The 14,985-nt window shown below is 42.7% G+C and overlaps 1 protein-coding gene across 3 annotated transcripts in view; it reads left to right on the top strand.

Annotated features, from left to right (window-relative positions):
* Positions 1 to 14,985, top strand: part of LOC309356777 (ceramide synthase 3-like) — an 87,134-nt gene that overhangs the window by 5,774 nt on the left and 66,375 nt on the right. For 2 of the 3 annotated variants that reach the window (XM_081888507.1, XM_081888508.1), the window contains 3 exons: positions 1,061 to 1,202; positions 1,426 to 2,016; positions 5,752 to 5,923. In XM_081888507.1, the coding sequence (XP_081744633.1) occupies positions 1,061 to 1,202; positions 1,426 to 2,016; positions 5,752 to 5,923 (905 nt within the window). Of the gene's footprint in view, positions 1 to 1,060; positions 1,203 to 1,425; positions 2,017 to 5,751; positions 5,924 to 9,130; positions 10,315 to 14,985 lie in introns of those variants that run through there. The other variant, XM_081888509.1, reaches the window with a different exon arrangement.

Raw genomic sequence — 14,985 nt, 5'->3', positions numbered from 1 at the left:
GTAAATCAAAGTCAAACACAATAAAAATGAGAGAGATACGAAAGGGTATCAGGTAGATCATAGAGTTGGAAGGGACCATGAGGATCATCTAGTCCAACCCCCTGCAATGCAGGAATCTTTTGCCCAAGACCATTAGGAAAGCCAAATTTCATGTTGTACCGTGGAGAGGGAGTCCTGTGTATCTCTATTTGTTGTATTTAAGATAAAGTCCCACCCAACATCATAAGAGTTTTTCAGAGTCCTCTGAGCCTTTGGCAACACATAATTTATGAGGTACACCACCCTCCCAAATGCTAAACGCTGCATCCTCATTTTATATGAAAGTCTTGTAAGGTTGTCTTTCCATTTGGCAGCAGTGAAAGTTTTAGTAGCTACCAGCATCCATGCCAAAAGTTTCTCAAAGCTAAAACCTTTCAGCTGATTGTCCTATAGATACAGTAAACAGAGCTACAGTGAGTTGGAATATTTCTAATGATATAGCTGAGCTCTTGCCAAAGGACCGAGCGATTCCCATTCACTTTGGTATTGCCTTCGTATTTCATAATTTGACCCAGAGAATGCAGTGTTCTTTGCTGTGAAAACGTCAAGCCCATTACAGAATGGCCTATCCGTTACCTTCCCACGGCAGCAGTACCTATTTATCTACTTGCACTGGCATGCTTTAGAACAGCTAGGTTGGCGGGAGCTGGGATGTTTCCATCACAGTTCCATTGCGCCAGAAGTGGTTCAGTCATGATGGCCACATGACCTGGAAAGCTGTCCATGGACAAATGCTGGCTCCCCCAGCCTTAAAGCGAGATGAGCACCACAAACCCACAGTCGCCTTTGACTAGACTTAACCATCCAGGGGTCCTTTACCTGTTTTTACGTACTATCCATTGTGGAAGCCACCATTGGTCTTTGTGTTCTGAATTCAAGTTGTGGTATTGGGAGTCTCAAGGCTATTCACATGCTTCCAAATGCTCAGGTGTAGGAGAAGAGGTCAGATTGCACCTCTTCAGGTCTACCAGTTGCTTGAACCCTAATACAGATAATTGTTTTTTCCTCTCTCTTTTTTTAGGGTTCCCTGAACAGCGCCTGGTTTGCTTTTTGTTCAGAGGCTTTGTCTGGGTTTCCCAAGAGCAGTCATGTAGCGGAATGCCTGTGGACTCTTACAAACGTGATCAGAGAAATTTTAAAAGATGAAGGATTGTGTAAAGGAGGTATTGTTTGAACCAGGTTTAGTTTGTAAATAACTTGTAGGGGAAGAAGGCAGCATATACTAGAATAGTTTGTGTGCCTGAAAATATTTACTGTGAGCTTTTCTGTCTAGAGCAAAAATCAATATTTAGAAGTTTAAGATTTTACAAAGCTGCTTTAATTTAGTAGATGAGCTAAACTGTCTTAGAGATGGTCCTGAAACACTGCTTGATGCTGTCATTATAGGTGGGCTACAGAAGATTCTTACTTCTCTTGACAAAGTGCTTGAAGACTTTTACAACCGCATCCCATCTTCTTATTCTGAGATTGCCCAAGTATCTGCAAAAGCCACAAATGACTTGAGCAGCTTTCTGGACCTCCTTGAACTACTTGTGGCCTCTAGAACTCAGACACCACTGAACCTTGTCTGTCAAAGGATGTTGCTTTTGAACATTTCATGCGTGTTGGGTCTTGTCACTTCACCCGTTCATGATTTAATCAAGAAGAAAGCTATTGTGCTGCTTAAGAAATGCATTCTTCACAAGGCTGGCGAAGACCTAATCAAGGGAAAGGTGCCTTCTTTCTCTCACCCTGACCTGCATTTTGACAAGGACAGATTAGTGTTTGCTGGTACCGTTCTGCAGTTTGTAGCTACTGGGTGGCTGAATCGTTTTACCCTTAGTGAAAAGGCGAGCCACTATGGAGGCAGTCAGGTGAAGCCAGAAGTGGGTATCTGTTGCAGTCCTGCTCAAGTGACCCTAAGAGCCCTGAGCTTGGTTTTGCTTAAAGCTTTAGAGGTTAAGATAACAGATTCTGCATCTGAAGCTGAAGCCCGAGGTAAGTTTTCAAAGTGGCTTATACCCTTCCCAGCCATTAGTTTTGTGGGAGAGGGGTAGCTTTAGAAAGGAGTGAAGGGTGATAGGCCAATCTCCCTGACTGCAGAAGATGGCGGACTCTCCTTCATTAGAGGCTTTTAAACAGAGGTTGGATGGCCATCTGTTAGGAATTATTTAGCTGTGATTCCTGCTTGAACAAGATGACCCAGGGGTGGGGTCCCAACTCTACAAAAATTCTGTGATTTCCACATCCAAACGGTTACCATTTTCTCCATGTGCCTCTTCTCTAGATCAACAGTTCACGGGAATGGGCAATTCTACTTCGTATTGCCAATTTTACTTCTATAATTAGTGCAGGCTCACAGTTTTGGCAGCACGCCACATAAGGCCTGGCAGTGTTGTAGTGTTGAACAAAAGAATCCCTTCTACCCTTCCATCAAAACACTTCCATCTCTCCCTTCTTTTTGCGAGTTGCAAGAGCTGCTGGAAGTAACAATTTAGACTAGGGTTTGGCAACATTACACCCAAGGACACAAAGTGCTTCTGAGCCTCCTCCCCAACCCATCCTTGGTCCTGAGGGGGTGAGTGGTTACCTTCTCTGTTGAAAAGTATGTGCTTACTCTTAACCTTATGCCAGCTGGAAGTACATATGGAAGAAGAACAAGGAAAGATTGATTTATTACTTGAAATGAAAGTGACAGCACATATGGGTGCTGCTTTCAGACAGCAGTGTTGCAATATAAGTGGGCAGGAAATCGTACCTGTACATACACACCTTGATCTAGAGAGGAAAAAGAATACTTATCAAAAAGCTTAAAGGGAGAGTGAGCATGACATTTGCCACAGACCCATTCTAAAAGCAAAGTGAGAAAGGGCAGAAGAAGGGTATACATGCCCTGAAGTGAAGCATAGCATCCTTCTGGTTCTTCAGAGTGTAGAGAAAAGGGGGTCCATGTTGGAGTTTGTGAACTAGCCAGGCATTAAAAATCAGGGGTTTATGTCCTATTTTGAGCCAATGTACTCTTATAGCAAGGGGGAGGTGGCTTTTGAATGAGCAATTGTCAATACAGTCTATTGTTTCGTTTCATTGTTTATTTCCTACAAGTTCCTGCCCCCCCCCATTTTTATTTATTTGGTCAGTTGGTAATTGAAAGGACATAATCCTAATGAGAAATTTCTGTTTGTTGAATTCTAAGTTTAGATTCTATTGTCTGTGCAGGGCCCCCACAGGGGGTGTTAATTATGTTTGGTAGTAGCAAATATTACTGTGCTGATCCTTATATTAAAAGACAAGGAGTTTACCAATGCATTCCAGGATGCGTTTCGGATAAGAAGTAGCACCAGGATGGGGTTAGCAATGGGGTCTGTTTTTATATCAAGTTATGCCGACTATACTGCTGCCATTATCTACAGTAATAAACCATAGGAGAAGTTCATATTGGCACCCGCATCTACATTTCTTCCTGTACGGGTTAGAGGATAACCAGAAGGAGTGGAGCCTCCAGCACTTGCTCAGAAAACCAAAGTGGATCTAAAAAGTTTAATTATTCCCGTAAGACAAGACATTGCCTGAAGGCCTATCAAGGCACCAGATAGTTGCTTGGATACATGCTCTCCCAGCACTTTGTTTAAGCTGCAAGCTTTAATCAGTAGATTAAGACTGTTGGATGGTGCCTTGCATGTCTTCTTCAGGCAACTCCTACAGCCAAGCCAGTGCCAAATGTACTGCTCTGCTTTCCTTTGGACCACATCAGTGAGGTCAAGAGAGGGGTCTTGTTGTCTGGGCAGCCCAGGACCATCATACACGCTGCCCAGGCTTCCACGCGGGGGGGGGGGGGGGGCGGGGAGGGGTTTCATTCACTTCGGTGCTGCTAACTCAGTGGTTTGACGACACCCCAGAGGCACCCTCCATTGTTTCTCGAGACAGACAAATACCAACAGCAAAGCAGCTAAAGCTTTAGTTATGTAAATAAGGACCACTTTAATTGGTGAGAACTAAGCAAAGGCCACTCTTTTCCCCCAAAGGTTGGTTTTTTTAATTCTGATGTGCGTATTGCTGTAATAGGAAGTTAAAAAGAAGATGCTAAAGGTGGTTTTTAACAAGTTGTTTTAGGTTTTATATACCAAGTAGTGAGATTATGAAAAGAACTTTGTCTTGAAAATACATAGAAATCCTAGAATGGTGAATTGCTTTTGTGTGTGTATCAGCACCCGTTCTTTGTTACTCTGCTAGCCAACTAAAATGGCTTTTCAGATTTTGAGATTACTTCCATCATGGCTTTGGGGGTGTATGTGGCCAAGTAGTTCCAAATGGGGGTGGGTGTATAAGCTGATGTTGAAAGACAACTCTAGAGAATTCAAATTTTCCATGCAGTATAATTTGGTATGTCGTTTCTCTCTAATTAGAAAGTTCCACCCACAGATGTCTTGATTAAGAAATTGGAATCAATTAATTCTTTAAAGGAGAAGCTAATGATATGTATGTATAGAACCAGTTTTGCACATTTCAGAAGACCTAGGCCTCAGGGTTCCTGTTTGTTGTCTGTGGCAGACAATCTGCTGTGTCAGGTCCTTTTTTTACCCTTCTGAACAAAGCATCAAGTTTCACTTCCTAGAAGCTAGAAACTAGCCTAGGTTGTGGAATACCTCGCCTGCTTGTTAACATTAACCAAGCACCAAACGTACTTGGTTTCAAATATCTGCCCAAGACCCTTCAGTTTTGCCCAGGCCTTTTCTAAAGTGTAGCTCAGTCCACCCATTTCGGTCTATCACCATCCCAAATGTGAAGCCTTTTATGCTGTTTTATGGATGTGTTGCATTCACTGTTTAGATACTTGTTTATAGGGCTAGATACTTGTTTATAGAGCTGTGAGATAAACATCGACTCTTTTGGGGCTCAGTCCTGATTTGTCTCAAGCTACCTTTTAGTCCAGGGACGCAGGTGGCGCTGTAGGTTAAACCACAGAGCCGAGGACTTGCTGATCAGAAGGTCGGCGCTTCGAATCCCCGCAACAGGGTGAGCTCCCGTTGCTCTGTCCCTGCTCCTGCCAACCTAGCAGTTTGAAAGCACGTCCAAGTGCAAGTAGATAAATAGGTACTGCTGGGGTGGGAAGGTAAACGGCGTTTCCGTGCGCTGCTCTGGTTTGCCAGAAGCGGCTTAGTCATGCTGACCACATGACCCGGAAGCTGTACACTGGCTCCCTCGGCCAGTAAAGCGAGAGTCGGTCATGACTGGACCTAATGGCCAGGAGTCCCTTATACCTCCACCGAGCCTAAAAGGCCCAATTTGTCACTGGAGTGGGAGGCACAGAGAGAGCAAGAACTATGGTGGTGCATGGATGCATTTCTGGCAATTTTGTCTGCTTTCGCCAGCCAGCTTTGGCAAGATTGCCTGGGTTCAAAAAGCTGTTTTATCATTTAGCCAGGCTTAGGATAATGCAGAATGAACTTAAATTAACGTTACGCCAGATTTGTTCCACAGGCTGCCAGTTGCCTACCATCACAAGGTATTTGGAGGTAATATGCAAATTCACACTCTTTCTTGAAACTTTCCCTCTGTATTCCTTCTGAAACCTTTTAGTAGAGCAGTTAGTAGCTAGTCTAGAGCATGTTAGTAGCTAGTCTAGAGCATGTGCAAAAGGCACACTTGGGAACACTCAAAAGTGAATGTTTGGTTTGATTAAAGGGAGCTTGGCTCACAAGGATCCTTTCTTCTCCTTCTCATTTTTGCTTTTAGTTCATCTGGAGAGTATTATGCACCCACTGCTGGCATTCTTAAACAGCCATGTGTGGTCATCTCACGCATGTGAACATCCTTGCGCATGGCTCTCTATGCTGTTCATAGAACAAGACGACGACATGTTGGAAGCTGCGAAAACTTTATTAACGGTTCATTTAAAGTTTGAAAGGTTAGTGTCCTTTTTCACTTTTCTGAAGTCATAAACCTTTTATTTATTCATTTTTTAAAAAAAAAAACATTGGGCATCACAAATAAGAAAATGATTTCATCTATATTTCAGGTAACAGTTCAGCCTGAAACTAACTGAAGGGAGTAGGAGTAAGAGGTAGAAATGGGTTTAAAAAGGATGCCATGTAAAAATGAATGTATTACCAAGAAAGTTATTTTTGTTTCAATCAATCCTGGTGGTTGGCAAAACAGAATGTTTCAATGTATGGCAAAAAGATACTTCTAAATATATCTGGCAAGGAAAAAACCTGAAAAGATAAAATATTGATAAAAGTGAAAGAGAGAGAAGGTTTTCCCCTGCCATATATGAGATTATATTATGAAGCATCTTGTCTATGCTGGTTGAATGAATGGTTGACATTGGAAAAATCTGCATATTTTAGACTTAGAAGGTCATGATGTTTTTAGTTGGCACACTTATTTGTGGTATGGAAAGGTGAAATTACATAAAGGATTTACAAACCATATAATTAGGAGAAATTTGTATATATGGGATAAATATAAAAATCTATTGGAGGAAAAAACACCACTTTGGCTTTCACCATTGGAAGCCATAGGAGTAAAGAAAAAGATTATGACGGAAGGGTGGGCAACTTATAGAAATTTATTAAGAGAGGATGGAGGAGAATTTAAATTAAATGAATTTAAGGATTTATCAGGAATGTTAACAACATGGATACAATGTCATTTGAATGAAGTATTTAAGAAATATATTGTCAGGTACTGGTGTGGTTGCTCGAGAGCAAACAGGCAAGACTCCAACATGTCTTTTCCAGGCTTTATTATCTGTACAAACTATTTACAGTGCGGAGCATCGCAAGTCCATGTCTGCTCAGTCGCTAGCAGAATCTGGGAGTGGGCGGTCCTTATACCTTCCCCAGCATAACAGTTGTGTGACCCTCATCCTTCTCCTCCCCTCTCTGTGCGCAAACCTACTGCGTAAAGTGGGCGTTGGCAAAGGGGGACTTGCGTCCCCTCCGCTTTGCTCAGGCTTAGTGTTGAGGCTCTCCCTAGCATCTTCTGATCCCTGCGCCCCTTCCCCACTGGAGGCGGGGCTTCCCTCCTTGCCCAAGGAAGAACTGCTTCGCAAGATCTTCAGAGGCTCCCTGTAACACAACTGCCCTTCCACCTCTTGCCTCTGAGCTGATGGCAGTTCCCTGACAGATATGAAACGATTTGGAAAGACACCTGTTGGAACGTAATGCTAAAGTGCTGTCTAAAATGTATAAGATATTATTGGAATGGGAGACAAAGGATGAACAAGTAAAATCATCAACGATACATTGGGTAATATATTTTTGTTATAATACAGATATGGAAGCATGGGAACAATTGTAGAATATGGGCATAAAATTTACAATACATTATGCTTTAAGAGAAAATTATATGGAAATGTTATATAGATGGTATCTAACACCTAATAGATTGGAGAAAATGTTTAAATCAAAATCGAATTAAGTGGTGGAAATTCAAAGAGAAAGAAGGTGTTTTTTTATCATATATGGTGGTTTGTAGTAAAGTAAAAGCTTACGGGGAAATGATATATAATGAGTTAAAAAAAGATGTTTAAGATAACATTTGTAAAAAAACGAACAACCCAGAAGCTTTTATCTTGGGAATTAGAGGTGCAGAACTATCCAAACAATATAGAAATTTATTGTTGCTTCAAGAATTACAGTTTCACAACACCAAATCAAGGAGTATCATGTCCTTTGGGCTTGTGGGGGTGGCTGAGTTTTTTTTTTAAAGAAACAGCAACAGGTGTCTCTGCTGCAGAATTGCAATTGTTGCATTATATATTGGATTTCTGGTTTTATATTTTGATGTGCTGTATTCTAATGAAATAATCATATAGTGTTTTAGTAAGCAGGAACCTTTGTTTTGAAAGCTGGGTTATAAGTATAATGAATAAATGCAGACTGTAGCATTGATTAATTTAAGCCTTTTGATCAGGTAAAAAAATATTTAATCAGTCTTTAATGCAGCTGCTTACAAAGCCATGTGTGGTGGGCACCATCTTTAAAAAGCCATTTCCCTTTCTCTAGCATATGAGGGAATACCGTTTATAAGATGTGTGCCCACTCTAATGCATACATGTATCACCTTAAAGAACCCTCACCTTTAGGCAAATATAATAACCTAGCACTTCCATAGTTAGATAACAGCACAATCCTATGTATGTCTACTGAGCACTAACCCCCACTGACTCCAGTGGCTTACTCCCAGGTAAGTGAGTAGAGGATTGCACCCTTGTAATTGGGTGACAACTGTACTTTCAGAAAATGCTATGTTTTAGTACCTGACTTTTGAGAGTTTCAAGTTGGAAAACCTTCTCTAGGTATTTCATCACATTCATATCTACTATGCATGTTGTTTTTCCATACTGATTTGCTTAGTATTCATTGTAATAAATCATTCTAATAAGTTCAGCATTTTTTTGTTTATTTTAAACCATAAGAATTGCTTTGCTGGATAAGGCAAAGGATTCACCTAGGCAAGCATTTTACTAGGCAAGCATTTAACAGCACACAGTATGATATCTTTGGGAAGCTCACAACATGGTGTAATGCACTGTCCTCATGATTCCAGATCACTGACCACAAACCAGGATGCATCATCATCATAATAAAAAAAAATTATTCATACCCTGCCCATCTGGCTGGGTTTCCCCAGCCACTCTGGGCGGCTCCCAACAGAACACTAAAAACAGAATAAAATTTCAAACATTAAAAACTTCCCTAAACAGGACTGCCTTCAGATGTCTTCTAAAAGTCAGATACTTGTTTTTTCCCTTGACATCTGATGGGAGGGCATTCCACAGGGCGGGTGCCACTGTCGAGAAAGCCCTCTGCCTGGTTCCCTGTAACCTCACTTCTCGCAGCATATATTGGTTTCATAGCCTGCTTTGTAGTAGGAGATTAAGCCACAGTTTCCTGGTTTAGATATAATTGGAAACTATGGTTTGACAAGCCCTGGAAATGTTGAGGGAAGATGATGTGCATGGGCAGCATACATTACACTGAACTATGCCGTATTAGACCAAGCTCATTATGTTTGGACCAGGCTATGGTAAATAACAGAACTTTGCTAAAATGTTCACTGATTCAAAAGCAATGAATTGCTTACTCTACAACTGTTAACTTTCTAGGTTCTGGCACAAAGCTGGTCTTTCCTTATATCATTCTGATGATGGAACCTGGGCTGCTTTTACACATCAGAATGGCTGCAATCCCCATTGTATCTTCTTATTTCTGCTGAAAAGTATTTCATTTGATGCCACAGTTCTACTTGATTTCTTGATTTCATCTGAAACCTGCTTCTTGGAATATTTTGTAAGATACTTAAAGCTTCTTGTACAAGACTGGGACCATTTTGTTAAGATTTCTAAATACTTCAAGACCACCTCTAATGGAGAGCTCAGTTTTTCTATGGTGAACTTGCCCTGCCGAGAAAAAAGTGCCTACCGGCTAGACTCAAATTTGCAGGATGCTTCGTATGATTACCCATCCGGTTCTGAGATCCTTTCAACCTCTTTCCCAGATTTTTCTGCACTGTGGCATACTGACAGTCAAGCTTTAAAACCCAGCAAGTCTAACCTTTTGCAAGAGTCTGATCATACATCTTTGGTGGGAGCCCTTCAAAGGCTGGTGGATTATGAAAGCTCAGAAGATTCGGAGGTGGAATGGATAGAAGAGGAGAGTTTGGCAGACATGAGGCAGACACCTTTAGATCGAGCTTGTGCAGAAGTCACTGGCCTTATGAATTTGGATGGCCAGACAGAACGATGTGTGTTGCCTCAGGAGACTTTGGATACTTCCTCACCTTTTCACTCCACAATTTTGCTAAATAAACTTGGATCAGAAGAAGGGGTGCTTCAAAAATCAGTGAAGTGTTTTCAACAAGTGCAAGAGTCGGTTTCTAGACTACACAGAAGGAACCTCTTTCCGTACAATCCAAGTGCACTCCTGAAGCTCTTGACTTCTGTTGACACTATTAGTAGCGAGCACAGATCTGCTTCAAAGAAGTTCAAAGTCTAAGGATCTGCAGTGCCCATCCCCCGCCTTCTCCCACTTAATAGTTTTCAAATGAGTTTTTCCAGAAGCTTAAAGTTTACCAGAACCTATGGTCAGAGGCACGTTCTTTGGGATTTGTCTATGGGTCATTAAAAGCTGGTCCAACTGGATGAGAAACACGGACTCTTTATAATGACTAATCCATTGATGTGTTTAAGTGTGGATGTGTTTGACTGGAGGATATGGTCTTGCCTGTGGGTATGTATAATTCAGCCACTGGGGGTGACTTTTTAAAAAGAAAATAAAACCCTGAATTTTATTTTTGGTCTCCTTGATATTCCATCCCAATGGAAAGGCATAACCTTACTTAACAGGAATAGCTGTCACTTTTAAGAGATTGTAGGGCAGCTGTGTGCTCCATCTCTGGACAGGCATGTACACTGTCTAAAATAATTAAATAGAATCAAAGTTACTGTAATAGTTTTATCCAGTACTGCTGTTATGCTTATTCAACAGACTTCCTCCTGCACATTGGAACTTCTCTTTCACCTCGCCCCTTGCTGCACCCTCAAAATCTGCTCCAAAAGGTTGAGGGACCAGCCTGAACAAATTTTGGAGGTGCACAAGGAACTCCTGTTGCTTAGTATTTGATGGAACTCAAGAGTTTCAGTCTTTTAAAAAGGTTATGAAATGAAAGGCATGGGCAAAGGAGATAAAAGTACACTTACTTGTGACTGCTGCAGAAAATCTGGATCCTGGGAGTATTCTGCCTCTAATAGTCTTTTATAACTTGTTACTCCACTTCAAACTGAACACAGTCCACTTACCATATATGATGGCTTAGCAGGGAATCAACGAGCCTTCTCTTTTTCACCATGCAGGCAGCAAAAACAAGCACCTGAAACATCACAGCACTTCTCTGGGGACTGTGTTCTGCTTGGTGGGTAACCACAGGTCTGCAAATGTTCTTCATTTACCTGCTGCATCTGATATATAAGAACAACTCGCTTGATACTTATCAGGCCTGCAAAAATTGTGATTCTCAAAGCCAAATGTTGTCCATCCGTCATGATGTCGACATAGGTCCTCGTTCAAATGTTCCCATACCATGCATGCAAAATGCCCAGAGTCATGCAGTCCATAGGGACATGTCCGTTACACACCAATTTCAGGAGGAAATGCCAAAAAAACATAGGGTTCAGTTGCAGGTTTGAAACTTACTGAGTTTCTTAGGAAACATTGGGCAACTTAGTATATACAGAGGTAAATCTCTGCAAAGATTCCACAGGAAAAGCCTGGACCAACAGGTTTACTTGGAGCAAGGAAGAGAGAGAAACAGGTAAGAGGCAAGGAGAATTACTGGGAGGGGAGCAGCACTGGGGTGCAGTAGGGTGCAGTGAAGCCCTAAATGCAATGGGGTGAACTCTGAATGTAGTTGGGAAGCAGAACTCACTTTTTCAACCGTCACCTGGGAGCAGTGTTGTATTAGATTGTCCCAGTGGGAGATTACAGGAAGCAGAACTTACTTCATCAGCTCTGCCGTCCCTTGGGCACCTCCTACCCCTGAACTGGGCCAGCTGGTCTTTGAGAACAACTGTTTAAGAACTGGCTTGAATTTGATTCTCTCTTCCCCACTTCTCCCCTCTCTGACCCTTTCCCCTTAGGTTGTAAGCCTGTAGGCAGGGATTGCCTTGTTCTAAATGACTGTATGTAAGCCACCCTGGGAGCATTTTTGTTGGAGGAGAAGGTACAGATTCTGCGAACAAATAATAGTAATAATAAATTATGCCAGTTGAGAAAAAAGAGAGAGAAATGGAAAGTTTTAAATGACCTGCTTCAAAGAGAAAATCACACATCTCAAACTGCAAAATAGTGTGGTTTGGAAAGAATGTATTTCCCATACCAGAAATGTTTCTTCCTGGAAAGGAGATATAAGGAGGGCAAGGAGTTATCTACTTAATAAATTGTGCCATTATTTCTCATTTGAAAGCATTTTGTCACTGCACAATGTATTTTTGTAATGTGCCTGGTGGAAAAATAGCAGGAGATTTATTTGTGACAACATCTTTGATTATCTTCAGCCACTCTGCATTGGCACGTTGTGGAGACTTAAGCACCATGCTTTGCTTAGGTACAAATTGAGAAATCTTTTTGCATGTCAGTGATGTAAGCAGGGAGTGTATGGGAAGCTACTGCACACGAATATCTCGTTTTTCAGGTGAAATTGATACTGAATGCAATTTCCAGTTTTAAGCATGGCAATAGGATTTTTCCATTGTAATAGCTGAGAATTGCCTCTGGCATTGCCTCCCATTGTTATCTGGCCCAGTGGGTTGGAGTGGCATCCTTGAAAACAGTTCCCCACCCTTTCTCCAGAATAATGTTGATGAATGACCAGAGTCACTTCAACATAGTGTCTCTCCCACCCCGTATCAGCACCGTGAGGCTTCCCAGAAGGATGTTGAAAGCTGCCAAGGAAGAGAAAGAACTTACTTAGGTATGCTACAACAGCGGCAAGAGTCTTAATTGCACAAGGATGGAAGAATGAAGAAACCACGACAAAAGAACAGTGGCAAGAGAAATTGATGAACTATGCAGAACTGGCAAAATTGACATGCAAATTACGAGACAAGGTGTGCGCAAGGCTTGGGGCGGCAGCCGCGGCTGGGGGGGGAATAATTTTTTTTATTCATTCCCCCCCCCCCAAAAAACGAGGTGCGTCCTATGGGCCGGTGCGCCCTATAGGACGAAAAATACGGTAACATAAGGATGTATACAGTTTTATCATATGCAGAAGTTAACATTGAATGAGAAATCAGAGAGAGGAGTTGAGGAAAGTCACAGGGGGGAGGGAGGGGGAAATGGGGGGAGATAATGAAGATGATTTGTTTTGATAATTTGGTATGTTGAAATTGTGTGTGTGTGTGTTTGTGTATATCTATAGATCTATATCTCCAAGGGAATCAGCAAGGCCACAGTGTTCCCTAACTGCCAGTGCGCGCTTGACTATTTCCATGACAGTTACAGTGACCTTCCTGTCCAGGAGAGTCCAATGGCCAGCCTGTTGCACAATGCCATCCCAGAGTCTGAGAATACTTCATTACTAGGACAACATGCCAAGAAGCAATTCTGGTGACTCACCACCACACTGGGCAGAGTCATCGCTTTCTTATTCTAGCGTGGGCAGCTTCTGTCCCTGACATAAAGGACGGCTAGGAAGTCATTTGGATTCATTAGCCTCTGGCGGAAGACCATTCTAATAGGTCCCTTGCCCCTATGCCATTTAGAAGCCATTGAAAGTCAAAACTTAGCCAAACAAGAGGATGGATTAACAGCAGAATTTACATTACAGGGATGTGGAACCTGTGGCCCTGCAGGTGTTGATGGACTACAACTCCCATCATCCCTGACAATTGGCCATGTTGGTTGGGGATGATTTGATCTTGAGTCCCAACAGCATATGGAGGGCCACAGGTTCCCCATTCTATGCTCTCTTCTGTCTCTGGCACCCAGCATCAAGTATGTGGACTCAGAGGTGGCTGTCCAACAGGGTTCCCAGTAACGGAGGTAGAAACCCAAGAGACCACAGCAATTGTCCGACCAGAATTGTGGCGCTGCCAGTTGTGAGATACAGGGTGGCATCTCTGGGATCCCAATGCTTACAATATCTTGAGTAGCCTTCCCACAAGAATAATTAGAGTATATAATTTATGTCATTTATACAGTGGTACCTCGGGTTACATACGCTTCAGGTTACAGACTCCACTAACCCAGAAATCATACTTGGGTTAAGAACTTTGCTTCAGGGTGAGAACAGAAATCGTGCTCTGGCGGCGTGGCAGCAGCAGGAGGCCCCATTAGCTAAAGTGGTGCTTCAGGTTAAGAACAGTTTCAGGTTAAGAACGGACCTCTGGAACGAATTAAGTACTTAACCCGAGGTACAACTGTACACCTTTGGTCCTAAGTGCCTATGGAATAATTTATCAGGCAAACCTTGTCTCCTGGCTTAAGTTCTTAGTAACATGCACTTAGTAACATGCACTTAGTAACATTTCTCAAATAATGGGCCTGGGGAAGAGCAGTAGGCCAACTGCCAGTGTGGTGTAGTGGTTAAGAGCGGTGGACTCGTAATCTGGTGAACCGGGTTCACGTCTCCGCTCCTCCACATGCAGCTGCTGGGTGACCTTGGGCTAGTCACACTTCTCTGAAGTCTCTCAGCCTCACTCACCTCACAGAGCGTTTGTTGTAGGGGAGGAAGGGAAAGGAGAATGTTAGCCGCTTTGAGACTCCTTCGGGTAGTGATAAAGCGGGATATCAAATCCAAACTCCTCCTCCTCCTCTTCTTCTTCTTCTCTTCTTTAGGGCCTCAGCACAGCAGACTTCACCATAATCTTTTATTTGTACCAGTGCAAGCATGCTGAGTAAAAGCGGGGGGGGGGGGGGGGAGAAGAGAAGAGGTCTCCCTCCTCTGAGAGGAAAGGGCCAGAGGAGGTGTTGAAAGAAATCAGAAAGAGTGATAAAATATTATTTTTCAATAACGATAATTAAGCAGAATAGAGAGGAAGGGATGAGGAACATAGGAAGCCACCTTATACAGAGGCAGCCTGTAGGTTCATCTAGCTCAGTACTATTTGCACTGACTGGCAACCTCTCTGCAAGGTTTATGGCAGGGGGTCTCTCCCACTCCTACCTGCAGATGTTGGGGATTCATCTAGGGTCCTTTTGCATTCGAAACGTGCTTTGCCACTGAAGCACGGCCTTTCTCCACTGGCAGAGGTGTGTGAATAAAGTACAAGTGTGAAAGGATGGGACGCGGGTGGCGCTGTGGGTTAAACCACGGAGCCTAGGGCTTGCCGATCAGGTCGGCGGTTCAAATCCCCGCGACGGAGGGAGCTCCGGTTCTTGGACCCTGCTCCTGCCAACCTAGCAGTTCGAAAGCATGTCAAAGTGCAAGTAGATAGATAGGTACCACTCCACCGGGAAGGTAAAC

The sequence above is a fragment of the Podarcis melisellensis genome (assembly GCF_964234715.1).
Source record: "Podarcis melisellensis genome assembly, chromosome: 14".
In the NCBI taxonomy this organism is placed as follows: domain Eukaryota; kingdom Metazoa; phylum Chordata; class Lepidosauria; order Squamata; family Lacertidae; genus Podarcis; species Podarcis melisellensis.
This window is presented reverse-complemented; position numbering and strand designations above follow the sequence as displayed.